The following is a 17,934-nucleotide window of genomic DNA, read 5'->3' on the forward strand; positions in this document are numbered from 1 at the left end:
TGGAGTGACTCTGTGTTCGCCACCGCCTTCGGCCTGACCTCAGCCCTGGGTCTGCCCCTGAACGCTCTGGCTCTCGTCTTCTTCTTCCGCTGCGCGGCCGTGCGCTCCCACACCACGGTCTACATGAAGAACCTGGCCTGCGCCGACCTGCTGCTGGCCGCCTCGCTGCCCGTCCGGGTCGCCTTCTACACGGACGCCTGGCACCCAGAGGCGCCGCCGCGGCTGGCTTGCGAGATCTCCGGCATGGTCTTCCTGGTCAACATGTACGCCAGCATCTTCTTCCTCGCCTGCATCAGCCTGGACCGCTGCGCCGCTATCTGCTTCCCCATGAGGTCCCGGCTGAGTGGGGCGAGGAGGGGAGCCCCCTGGTACAGTGCTCTGGTCTGGCTGGTGGTGGTGGGGGCCAGCCTGCCTCCCTACCTGTACCTCAAGCTGGGCAAAGGGCTAGAAGGTCAACAAAACGCCAACACCTCCAACACCACCTACTGCTTCAAGGACCGGCCGAACTACGTGTCAAACCCGGCCGCTCTGGCCTTCGCCCTATTGATGGGGTGCGGGGTACCCCTGGCCACCGTGCTGGCCTGCTCTCTGGCGCTGCTCAGGTCCGTCCGCCGGAGCCCGGCCGCCCGGCAGGACTGGCCCCGGGTGCGCAACACGGTGGCGGTCACTTTGGCCGTCTTCGCCCTCTGCTTCCTGCCCTACCACATGGTCCTCCTGCTGATGCTCGTGGAGCCGTCGACGAAGGACTTCGGCCTCGACCGAGCCTACCACGCCGCTGTGCCGCTGGCCTGCCTCAACACCGTGCTAGACCCCGTCTGCTACTACTTCGCCACCGAGACTTTCCAGAAGAGCCCTGGCGTCCGGGCGCTGAGGAACGCGCTGATCACCAACACGGGCAGCGATGCCCAACAACGCTCAAGGGGCAACCACTGAACTCCCCGGGGATGGTGGTGGTGAGGGAGAGGGGGGTTGAGTAGTTGGGGGGGGGGGGGGGGGGGGGGGGGGAGGGTCTCCATCCCACCCCACTCCAGAGACTTCACGCAGAGAGTGGTGAGTCTCTGGAACTCTCTGCCACAGAAGGTAGTTGAGGCCAGTTCATTGGGAGGGAGTTAGATGTGGCCCTTGTGGCTAAAGGGATCAGGGGGTAATGGAGAGAAGGCAGGTACAGGATACTGAGTTGGATGATCAGCCATGATCATATTGAATGGCGGTGCAGGCTCGAAGGGCCGAATGGCCTACTCCTGCACCTATTTTCTATGTTTCTATGTTTCTATCCCTCCATTTCGCCTCCATCCTATGGAAGTCCACAAGAAGTTCTATGGAAGTTCATGGGAGGTTCCAAGGAAGTCTATAGGTGGTTCTACTGAGTCAAGTCAAGTCATGTCACATTTATTTATATAGCACATTTAAAAAACAACTCTCGTTGGCCAAAGTGCTTTACATTTGTTATAAGAATAGTATAGACAAACAAACTACATACATAATATACATATAGCCCTCGCTCAGTGGACGTCAGGAAAGGCTTGGGAGTATAGATACGTTTTTGGTCTTGGCTTAAAGGAGTCGATGGAGGGGGGGGGGGGGCAGTTCTGATGGGAAGGGGGATGCTGTTCCACAGTCTAGGAGCTGCAACCGTAAAGGCGCGGTCTGTCGCCCCTAAGCTTATGCCTAGACCGTGGGATATTCAGCATCACTGAGGTCCATGTGACAACCTTAGGGTGTCTATAAGAGGTTCCAAGGAAGTCTAGGGAAGGTTCTACATAGGTCCATGGGAAGTTCCGTGGAGGTTCTATGGAAGCGCACGGGACATCCTATTGAAGTCCATGAGAGGTTCTATAGAAACATAGACATAGAAACATAGAAAATAGGTGCAGGAGTAGGCCATTCGGCCCTTCGAGCCTGCACCGCCATTCAATATGATCATGGCTGATCATCCAACTCAGTATCCTGTACCTGCCTTCTCTCCATACCCCCCGATCCCTTTCGCCACAAGGGCCACATCTAACTCCCTCTTAAATATAGCCAATGAACTGGCCTCAACTACCTTCTGTGGCAGAGAATTCCAGAGATTCACCACTCTCTGTGTGTGAAAAAAAATGTTTTTCTCATCTCAGTCCTAAAAGATTTCCCCCTTTATCCTTAAACTGTGACCCTTAGAGGTTCTAACGAAGTTCATTAGATGTTCCAATGAAGTCTATGGGGGAGATCTATGGAAGTCCATTAGATGTTCCAGTGAATATGGGGGAGATCTATGGGAGTCCATTAGATGTTCCAATCAAGTCTATGGGAGAGATCTATGGAAGTCCATGAGAGTTTCTAACCATTAGATGTTCTGTGGAAGTCTAATAGAGGGGACAGGGTTGAGCGTTTTGCCGGTGGCAGCTGAGTGCCGGACCCACCCGACGGGTCTGAAGAAGGGTCCCCGACCTGAAACGTGGCCTGCCCGCGCTCGCCATGGATGCCGACTGGCCCGTTCGGTTCCTCCAGCGCTTTGCATCCATCTCTCTTTGCAAACCGGTGTCTGCAGTTCCTGGTGGCTGGACTGCAATGGCAGCGGAGTGAGATGCATGTCAGGAGGAAAGTCCATGGGAGGATCTACAGAAGTCCATGAGATGTTCTATGGGAAGTCCATACAGGTTCTCCAGAGGTCCATGTGACCCTTCCAATGGGTGTCCGTAAGAGGTTCTAGGAAGACCATTGGACCTTCTAGGGGAAGCCCATTCTTAGATCCTCTCATGGGCTTCCCCTTCTTAGAAATCCATGCGAGGTTCTACAGAGGTCCATGGGAGGTTCTGTGAAAGTCCATGGCGTTTCGATGGAGGCCCATGAGACATCTTGTGGAAGTCCATGTGAGGTTCTAAGGAGGTCCATTAGAGGCTTCAAGTAAGTCTATGGAAGGATGTATTGAAGTCCATTAGAGGTTCTATGGAAGACCGAGACATCCTATGGATGTCCATGAGTGATTCTTTGAAAGTCCATGGGAGGTTCTACAGAGGTCCATGAGAGATTGCACGGTGGCACAGCAGTAGAGTTCCTGCCTTACTGCGGAGACCCGGGTTCGATCCCGACTATGGGTGCTGTCTGTACGGAGTTCGTACGTTCTCCCCGTTTTCTCAAGAGATCTTCGGTTTCCTCCCACACCCCAAAGACGTACAGGTATGTAGATAAATTGGCTTGGTAAATGTAAAAATTGTCCCGAGTGTGTGTAGGATAGTGTTAATGTACGGGGTTCGTTGGTCGGCGTGGACTCTGTGGCCCGAAGGGCCTGTTTCCAATGCTGTATCTCTAAACTAAACTAAGGAAGTCCATGAGACCTATGGAAGTTCATGGAGGTCCCAAGGAAGTCTATGGGAAGTTCTATGGAAGTCCACAAGAGGTTCTATGGAAGTCGATGTGAGGTACTAGGGAAGTCCATGACACGTCCGATGGAATTCCACGAGGGTTCTGAGGAAGTCCGTGGGAGCTTCTATGGAAGTCCGTAAAAGGTTAAATCTAAGGAAGACCTTGGGAGCTTCTAGGGGAAGTCCATGAGAGGTTCTGTGGAAGTCCATAGGACGTTCTATTGAAATCTAATGCAGTTTCTAAGGTAGACCATGGGAGTTTCAATGGAGGTCCATAAGAGGTTCTACAAAAGTCAGCAGGAGGTTCTGCAGAAGCCCATGGGAGATTCTAGGGGAAGTCCATGAGAGGTTTTAATTAAGGAATTCCATAAGAGGATCTGAGGTGGTCCAGGGGAGGTGCTACAGAAGTCCATGGGAGGTTCTCAGGAAGTCCATGTGAGGTTCTGTGGAAGTCTACGCGAGGTTCTATGGGGTATCCATGGACACGAAAAAGGACACAATGTGCTGGAGTAACTCAACGGGTCGGGCACCATCCCTGGAGAACAAGGACATCAATTGTAAAATCTAAAACAAAGAAGACTGCACATTGGAAAGGATACTTGTACTGAAGATCCTTGCAACACCTGTCCGAACGAAATCTGCTCAAGAACGAACGCGAACAGACTTTGACCTTTGAGATGATCCACCTGCTGTTTCCAACCTATAAACCATGCGCGGGCAGGAGAGTTGGTTTGTTAATCGTTCTTTGTCCATTGCTGTACATTGTTGTGCTCCACTGCGAGTCTGTGGCGGCCATGGCTTGAATTAAAAAGCTTGCTCGATGCTCCGTCGATATGCCGATCTTCCTGAGGCCACAACTGACGAGGTGTTCCCTGCTGAGGTACAGGGAATAGCAGGGAAAGGGAGGTGATCGCTGAGGAATGGCAGAATCCAGCGGTGAACCTCAGCATCTTGGTCGCTTGTCAAAGTCATAGTGTCGCACAGTGTGGAAACAGGCCCAACTTGCTCACCACAGCCAACATGCCCCACCTACACTGGTCCCACCTACCTGCGTTAACTGTCTACACCACCTCCCCCTTCCTCTCTGACCTCTCCCTCTGTACCTACATATATTTTAGATATAAAGACTACATATTTTAGACTTTGGAGATGCAGCAAGGGAAACAGGCCCATCGGCCCACCGAGTCCGCGCCAACCAATGACTCCCCCCTGTCTACACGCACTATCCGACACATACTAGGGACATCTACACTTTTTACCCTAAGCCAATTAACGTACACACCTGTCCGCCTTTGATGCAGGTACTATAAAAGCATTTAATAGCAAACACAGCATTTAAAAGATCACCCGTATACTTGCTCTATCCTACACACTGGGGACAATTTTACTGAAGTCAATTGATCTACAAACCTGTACAAGGAAACCGGAGCACCCAGAGAAAACTCACCCAGTCTCAAGTCAAGTCAAGTCAAGTTTATTCGTCACATACACATACGAGATGTGCAGTGAAATGAAAAGTGGCAATGCTTGCGGACTTTGTGCAAAAAGACAAACAAACAAACAACCAAACAAACTGCAAAGAGAATGGAACAGAATCACATATTCTTTTACATATTAAATATTGTAGGCGGAAGGAAAAAGGGAAAAAAACAGCAATTAAAAAAAAAAAGCAGTAGAGTGGTTCAGTAAAGTTAGTCCCTGGTGAGATAGGAGTTTACCGTCCTAATGGCCTCTGGGAAGAAACTCCTTCTCAACCTCTCCATTCTCACAGCATGGCAACGGAGGCGTTTGCCTGACCGTAGCAGCTGGAACAGTCCGTTGCAGGGGTGGAAGGGGTCTCCCATGATCTTATTGGCTCTGGAGTTGCACCTCCTGATGTATAGTTCCTGCAGGGGGGCGAGTGAAGTTCCCATAGTGCGTTCGGCCAAACGCACTATTCTCTGCAGAGCCTTCTTGTCCTGGGCAGAGCGATTCCCAAACCAGATTGTAATATTTCCGGACAAGATGCTTTCCACAGCCGCTGAGTAGGAGCACTGGAGGATCCAGTCCTCAGTTTCCTCCCACACTCCAAAGATGTACAGGTTTGTTGATTAATCGGCTTTGGTAAATGGTAAATTGTCCCTAGTGTTTGTAAGATTGTGTCAGTGTACGTGTTGATCGCTGGTCGGCACTGACTCAGTGGGCCGAAGGGCCTGTTTCTACGATGTAACATTAAAGTCCAGAGATAACAGATTTTAAAACGATCCACATATCCACGTGTCTGTGTGCGAAAAAGTCCCACTTAGGAAACCTGAACGGAAACCTCTGGAGACTTTGCGCCCCACCCAAGGTTTCCGTGCGGTTCCCGGAGGGTTTTGTCAGTCTCCCTACTTGCTTCCACTACCTGCAACCTCCGGCAACCAACTGCAACCTCCGGGAACCGCACGGAAACCTTGGGTGGGGCGCAAAGTCTCCAGAGGTTTCCGTTCAGGTTTCCTAAGTGGGACAGGGGAGTTCCCATATTAAATCTTTCCCCTTCTCATATTAAACCTATGCCCTTTGGTTCTTGATGACCCTACGCTGGGTAAAAGACTTCACCCAAACTATTCCACTCATAATTTAATACACCTCTATAAGATCACCCCTCATCCTCCTGCGCTCCACGGAATAGAGACCCAGCCTGCTCAACCGCGCCCTATAGATCAGGCCCTCGAGTGCTGGCGAAATCCTCAGAAATCTCCCTCCTCCTCCACCACCCCTGGCAGCGCGTTCCAGGCACTTGAAAACTTGTTGCCGCACACCCCTTTTAAACTCCCCCATCTCACCTTAAAGCTATGTCCTTGTGTCTTTGGTCATTTTCTCCATGGGAAAAAGGTTCTGTCTGTCATAGAAACATAGAAAATAGGTGCAGGAATAGGCCATTCGGCCCTTCGAGTCTGCACCGCCATTCACCTGGAGTATTGCGTCCAGTTTTGGTCTCCAAATCTGAGGAAAGACATTCTTGCCATAGAGGGAGTACAGAGAAGGTTCACCAGACTGATTCCTGGGATGGCAGGACTTTCATATGAAGAAAGACTGGATAGACTCGGCTTGTACTCGCTAGAATTTAGAAGTTTGAGGGGGGATCTTATAGAAACGTACAAAACTCTTAAGGGGTTAGACAGGCTAGATGCAGGAAGATTGTTCCCGATGTTGGGGAAGTCCAGGACAAGGGGTCACAGGTTAAGGATAAGGGGGAAGTCTTTTAGGACCGAGATGAGAAAAACATTTTTCACACAGAGTGGTGAATCTGTGGAATTCTCTGCCACAGAAGGTAGTTGAGGCCAGTTCATTGGCTATATTTAAGAGGGAGTTAGATGTGGCCCTTGTGGCTAAAGGGATCAGGGGGTATGGAGAGAAGGCAGGTACAGGATACCGAGTTGGATGATCAGCCATGATCATATTGAATGGCGGTGCAGGGCCGCATGGCCTACTCCTGCACCTATTTTCTATGTTTCTATGAAGGCAAGCGGAATGTATGCCTACTTTATCGCTCCATCTAATTGTGTTGCCACTTATCGCAATTCATTTCAGACCAGCAGTGCTCCACCCAAGTTATCAGCCGATTGGTATCATTCCAAAGCCTGATTACCCTCATCACTCTCAATAACACCATCAATTCTCCGTACATCACAGGAAGAGGCCGCCAGCCCACAATGTCTGCCAAGTTTAACTGATGTGTGGATCAGCCTGCACCCATTCACTGCATATCCATGTCTTTAGTTTAGTCCACAGATACAGTGCGGAAACGAGCCCCACGGCCCTCCGAGTCCGCGCCGAACAGCGATCCTCCCCACACACGAACTGTCCCACTTAGGAAACCTGAACGGAAACCTCTGGAGACTTTGCGCCCCACCCGAGGTTTCCGTGCGGTTCCCGGAGGTTTTTGTCAGTCTCCCTACCTGCTTCCACTACCTGCAACCTCCGGGAACCGCACGGAAACCTTGTGTGGGGCGCAAAGTCTCCAGAGGTTTCCGTTCAGGTTTCCTAAGTGGGACAGGGGCTGCGCCACAGTGCCCGTCCAAAAGCCTCTTAAACACCACAATCTGCCTCCTCCACCACCTCCCCTGGCAGCGCGTTCCAGGCACCCTTTGTAAGACATCTTTAAAACTTTAAACGGTGCCCCTCTCACCTTAAACCTATGCCCCCTAGTCTTTGATAGTGGCCTATTACTTTCATATGAAGTAAGACTAGATAGACTCGGCTTGTACTCGCTAGAATTTAGAAGATTGAGGGGGGATCTTATAGAAACTTACAAAACTCTTAAGGGGTTGGACTGGCTAGATGCAAGAAGATTGTTCCTGATGTTGGGAAGTCCAGAACAAGGGGTCACACAGTTTAAGGATAAGAGGGAAGTATTTTATGACCGAGATGAGAAAAACATTTTTCACACAGAGAGTGGTGAATCTGTGGAATTCTCTGCCACAGAAGGTAGTTGAGGCCAGTTCATTGGCTATATTTAAGAGGGAGTCAGATGTGGCCCTTGTGGCTAAAGGGATCAGGGGGTATGGAGAGAAGTTCTGTGGCAGAGAATTCCCAGATTCACCATTCTCTGTGTGAAAAATGTTTTTCTCATCTCGGTCCTAAAACTTTTCCCCCTTATCCTTAAACTGTGACCCCTTGTTCTGGACTTCCCCAACATCGGGAACAATCTTCCTGCATCTAGCCTGTCCAACCCCTTAAGAATTTTGTAAGTTTCTATAAGATCCCCCCTCAAGCTTCTAAATTCTAGCGAGTACAAGCCGAGTCTATCCAGTCTTTCTTCATATGAAAGTCCTGACATCCCAGGAATCAGCCCTCTATGGCAAGAATTTCTTTCCTCAGATTAGGAGACCAAAACTGTACGCAATACTCCAGGTGTGGTCTCACCAAGACCCTGTACAACTGCAGTAGAACCTCCCTGCTCCTATACTCAAAATGTGTTGTAAACTACATTTTCTGATGAATTTGATCATTCTCCATCACTTTATGACTGTCCCACCTCAGTTCCAACTCATCTGGCCCAGGAGATTGATCATGGTCTTGCTACCATTTTCCTTGAAGAAGCAAGGAGGTCCTACTGCAGTTGTACAGGGCCCTGGTGAGACAACTGGAGTATTGTGTGCAGTTTTGATCGCCTAATTTGAGGAAGGACATTCTTGCTATTGAGGGAGCGCAGCATAAGTTCACCAGGTTAATTCCCGGGATGGCGGGACTGACATATGACGAAAGAATGGGTCGACCGGGCTTTGATTCACTGGAATTTAGAAGGATAAGAGGGGACATTATAGAAACATATAATTCTTAAGGAGTTGGACAGGCTAGATGCAGGAAACATGTTCCCCATGTTGGGGGAGTCCAGAACCAGGGGTCACACACAGTTTAAGAATAAGGGGTCGGCCATTTAGGACTGAGATGATGAAAAACTTCTTCACCCAGAGAGTTGTGAATCTGTGGAAATCTGTGCTTCAGAAGGCAGTGGAGGCCAATTCACTGGATGCTTTCAAGAGAGAGTTAGATTTAGCTCTTAGGGCTAACGGAATCAAGGGATATGGGGAAAAAGCAGGAACGGGGTACTGATTGGGGATGATCAGCCTTGATCATATTGAATGGCGGTGCTGGCTCGAAGGGCCGGATGGCCTACTGCACCTATTGTCTATGTTTCTATCTCCTATCTCTAACTCCATCGATCCATCCGAAGGCTGAACTAATGTCCCCTTCCTTGACCCTGCCTCCCCCTTGACCCTTTCCCTTGCCTTGCCTGGGAAGAGAATCCAGAACTCGGAGGTGCAAAGGGACTTGGGAGTGCTGGCGCAGGATTCCCAAAAGGTTAATCTGCAAGTCGAATCGATGGGAAAGAAAGCAATCGTAAAGTCAGCATTTATTTCAAGAGGGCCTGCATACAAAAACATGGATTTATATTGTAATGCTGTCGGCGACACAAAATGCTGGAGTAACTCAGCGGGATGTAATGCTGAGGCACTATAAGGCGCCGGTCAGGCCGCATTTGGAGTATTGTGAGCAATTTTGGGCACCATACCTGAGGAAGGATGTGCTGGCTCTGGAGAGGGTCCAGAGGAGGTTTACAAGAATGATCCCAGAAATGAGTAGGTTAACCTATGATGAGCGTTTGACGGCACTGGGCCTGTACTCGCTGGAGTTTAGAAGAATGAAGGGGGACCTCATTAACACATACATGATAGTGAAAGGCTTGGATAGGGTGGATGTGGAGAGGATGTTTCCACTAGTGGGAGAGTTTAGGACTAGAGGTCGTAGCCTCAGAAATAAAGGACCTTCTTTTAGGAAGGAAATGAGGAGAAATATCTTCAGTCAGAGGATGGTCATTCTGTGTCACAGAAGACTGTGGAGGCCAAGTCAGTGGATATTTTTAAGGCAGAGATAGATTCTTGATTAGTGCGGGTGTCAGAGGTAATGGGGAGAAGGCAGGAGAATGAGGTTAGGGGGGAGAGATAGATCAACCATAATTGAATGGCGGAGTAGACTGGATGGGCCGAATGGCCTAATTCTACTCCTATCACTTGACCGTATGATTTTGTGGCCTTCCCCTTTTGGCTTCTGACCTCTCCCACAACCTGCATCCTGTTTAGGTGCCAGATGAAGACTTTTGGATCCCCCTTCCGTTTTCTGTCGGTCGTATTTCACTCATTTCCTCCCTCACTTCCCTTCTGCATTTCCTGTAGCAGGTCACAGAATTATCTACAGTGCAGAAACAGGCCCTTTGGCCAAACTCTAGTTTGGTTTACAGATACAGTGAGGAAACAGGCCCTTCGGCCCACTGAGTCCGCGTCGAACAGGGGGCAGATTATTATCTTAGGGGGCAGATTATTATCTCAATGGGGTTAGGTTAGGTAAGGGGAGCTACAGCGAGACCTGGGTGTCCTTGTACACCGGTCACTGAAAGTTGGCGTGCAGGTACAGCAGGCAGTGAAGAAAGCTAATGGAATGTTGGCCTTCATAACAAGAGGATTTCAGTATAGGAGTAAAGATGTTCTTCTGCAGTTGTATAGGGCTCTGGTGAGACCACATCTGGAGTATTGTGTACAGTTTTGGTCTCCTAATTTGAGGAAGGACATCCTTGTGATTGAGGCAGTGCAGTGTAGGTTCACGAGATTGATCCCTGGGATGGCGGGACTGTCATACGAGGAAAGATTGAAAAGACTAGGCTTGTATTCACTGGAGTTTAGAAGGATGAGGGGGTTCTTATAGAAACATATAAAATTATAAAAGGACTGGACAAGCTAGATGCAGGAAAAATGTTCCCAATGTTGGGCGAGTCCAGAACCAGGGGCCACACAGTCTTAGAATAAAGGGGTCATTTAAGACTGAGGTGAGAAAAAACTTTTTCACCCTGAGTTGTGAATTTATGGAATTCCCTGCCACAGAGGGCAGTGGAGGCCAAATCACTGGATGGATTTAAGAGAGAGTTAGATAGAGCTCGAGGGGCTAGTGGAATCAAGGGATATGTGTGTTCTTTATTATTGTATCGCTGCTGACAACCCAAGGGGAGGGGCGTTACTCTGTGAGCGACTCGCGGCGCGCTGCTCCCGTATGTTTGTATATGGAGCCACGTCAAAGAGGATTTTCTGTTGCGACAGACAATAAAGTTTTCTGAATCTGAATCTGAATATGGGGAGAAGGCAGGCACGGGTTATTGATAGGGGACGATCAGCCATGATCACAGTGAATGGCGGTGCTGGCTCGAAGGGCCGAATGGCCTCCTCCTGAACCTATTTTCTATGTTTCTATGAACTGCGATCCCCGCACACTAACACCATCCCACACACAGTATGGACATTTTTTACATTTATACCTAACCAATTAACCTACAAACCTGTACGTCTTTGGAGTGTGGGAGGAAACCGAAGCTCTCAGTGAAAATGCACACCAGTCACGGGGAGAACGTACAAACTCCGTACGGACAGCACCGGTAGTCAGGATCGAACCCGGGTCTCCAGCGCTTGTGTAAGGCAGCAACACTACCCCTGCGCCACCGTGCTGCCTTGGCCTTCCATGACTATCCAATCTAGTCCCGTACGCTTGAAGGAGTCTGAAGAAGGGTCCTGAAACTAAACGTCACCTATTCCACGTTCCACGTAGCGAGTACAAGCTAGATAGACTCGGCTTGTACTCCCTAGAATTTAGAAGATTGAGGGGGGATCTTATAGAAACTTACAAAATTCTTCAGGGGTTGGACAGGCTAGATGCAGGAAGATTGTTCCCGATGTTGGGGAAGTCCAGGACAAGGGGTCACAGTTTAAGGATAAAGTGGAAATCCTTTAGGACTGAGATGAGATAAACATTTTTCACACAGAGAGTGGTAAATATCTGGAATTCTCTGCCACAGAAGGTAGTTGAGGCCAGTTCATTGGCTATATTTATGAGGGAGTTAGATATGACCCTTGTGGCTACAGAGATCAGGGGGTATGGAGAGAAGGCAGGTACAGGATACTGAGTTGGATGATCAGCCATGATCATATTGAATGGCGATGCAGGCTCGAAGGGCCGAATGGCCTACTCGTGCATCTATTTTCTATGTTTCTATGTTCTCCAGATATGCTGCCTGAGCCGCTGAGTTACTCCAGCACTTTGTGTCCTTTCTTATAACCTGTTCTTTTTACAAGGAGGGTCTGTTCTGCATGGTCTTTATACACAGAGGGGGCCTGGAATGTGGCTTTGGTGAGGGTGCTGAGGAGGTTCACCAGAAGGATGCCTGGATCAGAGGGATTCAGCTACAGGGAGAGGTTGGACAGACTTGGGATTGTTTTCTCTGGAACGTCGAAGGTTGATGGGAGACCTATAAATTATGATCGGGTGGACCAGGGGTGGGGAACCTGCGGCCTTCTAGGCCATTAAGTACGGCTTTTTCAGTGAATCCAAATTTTGTGGAACAAATCCTATCATTTTTATTAATATGTTTTTGTTCCTCTTTTATTATTTTTATTTTAATCTTAAAATAAACGTATTTAAAATACCAAAGGGTAAAAGATGATTCAACGGAATAATCCTCCCTGACTGGCGGCCACAATTAAAACATTAGTAAGTCATGAGGGCTATTTTAACACCTGTTATGCTCATGATTTAGTTCTATTGCGACTCTAGACTCCAGAAAGCAGTCACAACTTAAGGGCATGTCCCACCAGCATGCGATTGCATGTGTCTAGCGCGACCAAACGTGGTGGCCTGAGGCTTACGGCCTCGCGGGGCCGGTCCCACTTCGAACCACGGAGGTGTATATAGGAGTTGTGCGGGGCTGGTCCCGACATCATACTCACCAATCAGCTGGGCAGAAGGCGGGCCGACTGAATTTGGACGTCGCACGGCGTCGGGCGGTGACGTCAACGCGCAGCGGCACGCCGGGCGGTGACGTCATCGCGCAACGCCACGCGCTAGGCATACGCCGTCGAGGCGCTGCGTACGGCCTCAATGCGGCTGCGGGCCGACAGGCCGTTGTCGCGCGGGAGTTTCGGCAGTGCAAGATTTTCGGAGCCCCGCGCGATGTCGGGACCAGCCCCGCACAACTCCATACGCCTCCGCCGACCGAAGTGGGACCGGCCCCGCGAGGCCGTACGCCTCAACCGACCACGTTTGGTCGCGCTAGACGCATGCAGTCGCATGCTGGTGGGACAGGCCCTTTAGTCATTAAAATGTTAGTTAACGTTAGAATTAACAAACGTTTTTCATTTTCTTGAAGTTAGTACATAATAGTTAGATTAAAAAAAAATAAAGTACATTTTGGAGTATATCTCATTGAAGTTTCTTGGATGTGGCCTTATTAGATTACAGCTAATTTAATGCAGCATTCCAACATGAAAAGGTTCCCCAGCCCTGGGGTCGACAGTCAGAAACTTTCTTCCCCAGGGTGGGAATATCAAAGACTAGAAGGCACAGCTTTAAGGTGAGAGGGGCAAAGTTTAAAGGAGGGGTGTGGGGCAATTTTTTTCCGCACACAGGTTAGTGGGTGCCTGGAACTGGCAGGCAGGGGTGGTGGGGGAGGCAGATACGATAGTGGCGTTTAAGAGGCTTTTACACAGGCACATGGATATGCAGGGAATGGAGGGATATGGATCACGTGCAGGCTGAGGAGATTGGTTTAACTTGGCATCATGTTCGGCACAGACATTGTGGGCCGAAGGGCCTCTTCCTGTGCTGTACTATGAGTGACTGAGTAACCACTTTTTTTTCTCTCAAAATTAGATATATTCAATTATTTACAATACCGTTTACAATATTAAATAATGGAAAACAAAACCAGCCATCATAATACAAGTCAAACTCTTCAATATCAAATATACCATTAACAACTATCTCCCCATCCTTATTAAGGATGTATTCCACCCCCCGTGGTGCCCAGCGGTCCTGGAAACCCCCCAGGGTGCCCGTGGACAGTGCGTAGTTCCTCTCTAGTGCCACACTGGCGCAGACATAACCCCAGAAAAGGGGCAGGCAGCCAGCTCGGACAGAGTCCTCTTCCACCTGACTCGAGGATGGCCAGCGTGGCCAGGCCCAGGAGCAACCCAACCAGGACATCTTCCAGTTTGGTCGCATGCTCGTGGGACAGGCCCTTTCAGCTCTACCCTCTCCCCTACGCACAGGGTACTGGGTTAGCACTTGAGGTGGACGAGATTATGGACCAAGTGCGGTCGTCTGGGTTAGTGTAGGTGGGCTTGCATGGAGGGGGTGGGCCGAAGGGCTTGTCTCCGCGCAGTGAAAACCTCTGACTCAGTCGGTGTGAGGCTCTTTGGATTTGGCGGTCAGGGCAACTGGTCGAACTCGAGTGCGATACTGACCTCGTGGGTGGGGGCACAAGGAACTGCAGGTGCCGGCTTACAAAAGAAAACAGACAAAGCACAGGAGTAACTCAGCGGGTCTGGCAGCATCTCTGGAGAACATGGATGGGTGGCGTTTCCGGTCGGGACCCTGATTTGCGATGGGCGGGGAGGGCATGAGCTAGAAGGGAGGAGGGGCAAGACAAATCGTAGTGAGTGATAGATGGATACGATACAATAGAACTTTATTTATTTTTATTTATGTAGAATTGCTGCCGCACAGCGCCAGGGAGTTTGTAAATTGTCCACTTGTGTGTGTGGGATAGCGCCAATGTGCGGGGATCGCTGGTCAGCGCAGACTCGGTGGGCCGAATGGCCTGTTTCCGTGCCGTATATCTCTAAACAAAACCTCTTTGCAAAGTGGGTGTTCTCCGAGTAGATTGCACAGCGAAATGAGATCGTTTTACGGCAGAGATTGATAGATTCTTGATCTATATCCTCAGAATTAAAGGACATTCCTTCGGGAAGGAGATGAGGAGGAATTTCTTTAGTCAGAGGGTGGAGAATCCGTGGAATTCTTTGCCACAAACTCAGTAGGTAGTTTTAGGGCGGATAGATAGATTATTGATTAGTACGGGTGTCAGGGGTTATGGGGAGGAGGCAGGAGAATGGGGTTAGAAGGGAGAGATAGATCAGCCATGATTGAACGGCAGAGTAGACTTGATGGGCCGAGTGGCCTAATTCTGATCTTATCAGCTGTGAACTTATTTGAGTTTAGTTTAGTTTAGAGATAAGAGCTCTTATCACTTATGACCTAATTGACAATTTTGTGTCTATCTTCGGTGCAAACCAGCACCTGCAATTCCTTCCTACGCACTCGTGAACTGAAGGTGGCTGACCGCTGAGAAGCGAGCGTTTTTAGCAGCTTGCACTAAAGGAGATACTGCAGATATTGTCGGCGCTGTGCAAGCTACAAAAGCGTGAAGTGAAAAAAACGCTCGCTGGAGGAGCCTGGGGCGGGTCAGGCAGCATCTGCGGAGGGGTGATTTTCCGAGCGAGGATATATGCCTGCGTCACCGTGGGTGAAGCGGAGTTTTGGAGCTGGGTGTGTGGGCGTGGGATGCGGTTATCTCGCCGGGGCCAAGGTGCAAAAGCAAAGCCAAGCCCAGCGAAAGCAAGCATGTACTCTCTGCCTCGCCGCACCCCCCCCCCCCCCGGTTTTCTCGCTTGCTGCAAGAGCAGGCTGCTGTTAGCAACCACAAGAGCACACAAACACACACACAACCTCACACACACACAAGCTCACACACACACAAACTCACACACACACGCCAGGTTTTTCTGACCTGGCCAACGTTTGTGAGACAGACATGCTCGTGTGTCGTGTGGCAGAGGCGATTCTGCGACACAGAATGCAACGCTTTTTCTTAATTATGCCAAAGCTTTTTTACAAAAGTCAATGGTGTACATCGGGCTTTATAATACAAAATAAATCGTCGCTTACTGGAGGAAATAAAGAGAACACACACGACGCTGGAGTAACTCAGCGGGGAGGGGGAGGGGGAGGGGAGAAAGAGAGGGAGGGGATGAATGGGCGGGGAAGAGAGGGAGGGGGGTGAGAGGGACGGGGGGTGAGAGGGACGGGGGTTGAGAGGGAGTCAGGAGGGGAGGGAGGGGGAAGAGAGGGGAGAGAGGGAGTGATGGGGTGAGAGAGAGGGGTGGTGAGAGCGAGGGAGGGGGGAGAGAGGGAGCGAGGGGGTAGAGAGGGAGGGGGGTGAGAGGGAGGGAGGGAGTGAGAGGGAGGGGAGGAGAGAGGGAGTGAGGACGGGAGAGAGGGAGTGAGGAGGGGAGAGGGAGAGAGATAGGGAGAGAGGGAGGGAGGGGAGAGAGAGGGGAGTGAGAGGGAGGGGGGTGAGAGGGAGTGAGGGAGAAGAGGGGAGATGTGGAGAGAAGGCCGCTGTTATCAACCACAAGAACACACACACACACACGCGCGGTTTTTATGTCCTGGCCAAATAACTGACGCTGAGTTTGTGAGATGGACAACCTTGTGCCCTTGATTATGCTGAAACTTTTTTCAAAAGTTAATGTGGTAAATTTTAATATAAAATAAATTGTTGCTTACTGGATAAAAAGGGCACAAACACAAGCAGCGCTGGAGAAACTCAGCAAACAGGGAAGGAGAGAGAGAGGGAGGGAGGGGGACATAGAAACATGGAAAATAGTTGCAGGAGTAGGCCATTCGGCCCTTCTGCCTGCACCGACATTCAATATGATCATGGCTGATCATCCCCAATCAGTACCCCGTTCCTGCTTTTACCCCATATCCCTTGATTCCTTTAGCCCGAATCCCGCACCCCTCCCACACCTGTCTCATCAGCCCACAGCCGCTACTGTGAAGTGTCGGAAGGAGCAGCTGATGCTGGTTTACACTGAAGATACCACAAAATGCTGGGAGGTTATTAAATGTGGGCTGGGAGGGTATTAATTACCACAGGGAAGGGTGTTTATTGCCACAGGGAGAGTATTACATGCGTGTGTGGTGGGTATTAAAGGCTACACACATTAGGACAACGTACATTTTTAACAAGCCAATTAACCTGCAGGCTAGAGTAACTCAGCAGGGGTGGGGGGGTGAGGAGGAGAGGGAGGGAGGCAGTGGCGGACTGGGTCTAAAAATATTGGTTGCCAGGCGACAAAGGGGGCTCACTTCATCAGGGGCCCACTTGATATAGGGCCCACTTGATATAGGGGGCCCACTTGATATAGAGGCCCACTTCATCAGGGGCCCATTTGATATAGGGGGCCACTTCATCAGGGGCCCACTTGATATGGGGGCCCACTTGATATAGGGGGCTACTTGATATAGGGGCCCACTTGATATAGGGGTCCACTTGATATAGGGGTCCACTTGATATAGGGGCCCACTTGATATAGGGGGCCCACTTGATATAGGGGCCCACTTGATATAGAGGGCCCACTTCATCAGGGGCCCACTTGATATAGGGGCCCACTTCATCAGGGGTCCAACTTGATATAGGGGCCCACTTGATATAGGGGCCACTTGATATAGGGGCCCACTTCATCAGGGGTCCACTTGATATAGGGGCCCACTTGATCAGGGGTCCACTTGATATAGGGGGCCCACTTGATATAGGGGCCCACTTGATATAGAGGGCCCACTTGATATAGGGGCCCACTTGATTCAGGGGCCCACTTGATATAGGGGCCCACTTCATCAGGGGTCCAACTTGATATAGAGGCCCACTTGATATAGGGGCCCACTTGATATAGGGGGCCCACTTGATATAGGGGGCCACTTGATATAGGGGCCCACTTGCCATCGGGCAAGCTGATACCCTGGCCAGTCCGCCACTGGAGGGAGGGGGAGAGAGGTGTACGTTCTGTCCCCCTCCCAAAAAACCCCCACAGCCACCACTTTGCTGTGTAGGAAGGAACTGCTGATGCTGGTTTACACCGAAGATAGATACAAAAAGCTGGAAGGTAATAAATGCGACAAGGTGGGTATTACATGTGGGCAGAGAGGGTATTAAATGTGACTGGGAGGGTATTAAGTGCTGCACACATTTGGGACAATTTACATTTTAATCTAAGCCAATTAACCTACAAGTCTGGAGGAGAACTTAGACCTACAAGTCTGCATGTTTTAATTAACCTGCAAGCCTGCCATAGAGGGGGTACAGAGAAGGTTCACCAGACTGATTCCTGGGATGGCAGGACTTTCATATGAAGAAAGACTGGATAGACTCGGCTTGTACTCGCTAGAATTTAGACGATTGAGGGGGGAT

The 17,934-nt window shown here is 50.0% G+C and overlaps 1 protein-coding gene across 1 annotated transcript; it reads left to right on the forward strand.

Annotated features, from left to right (window-relative positions):
* The first annotated feature begins 6 nt into the window (after window positions 1–6).
* LOC116968019 (lysophosphatidic acid receptor 4-like) lies at window positions 7–938 on the forward strand. The gene has a single exon (XM_033014652.1). The coding sequence runs from the start codon at window positions 124–126 to the stop codon at window positions 931–933; it is 810 nt and encodes a 269-aa protein (XP_032870543.1). The 5' UTR covers window positions 7–123; the 3' UTR covers window positions 934–938.
* The last annotated feature ends 16,996 nt before the right edge of the window (window positions 939–17,934 follow it).

Source organism: Amblyraja radiata, chromosome 43, assembly GCF_010909765.2.
Source record: "Amblyraja radiata isolate CabotCenter1 chromosome 43, sAmbRad1.1.pri, whole genome shotgun sequence".
Taxonomy (NCBI): Eukaryota; Metazoa; Chordata; class Chondrichthyes; order Rajiformes; family Rajidae; genus Amblyraja; species Amblyraja radiata.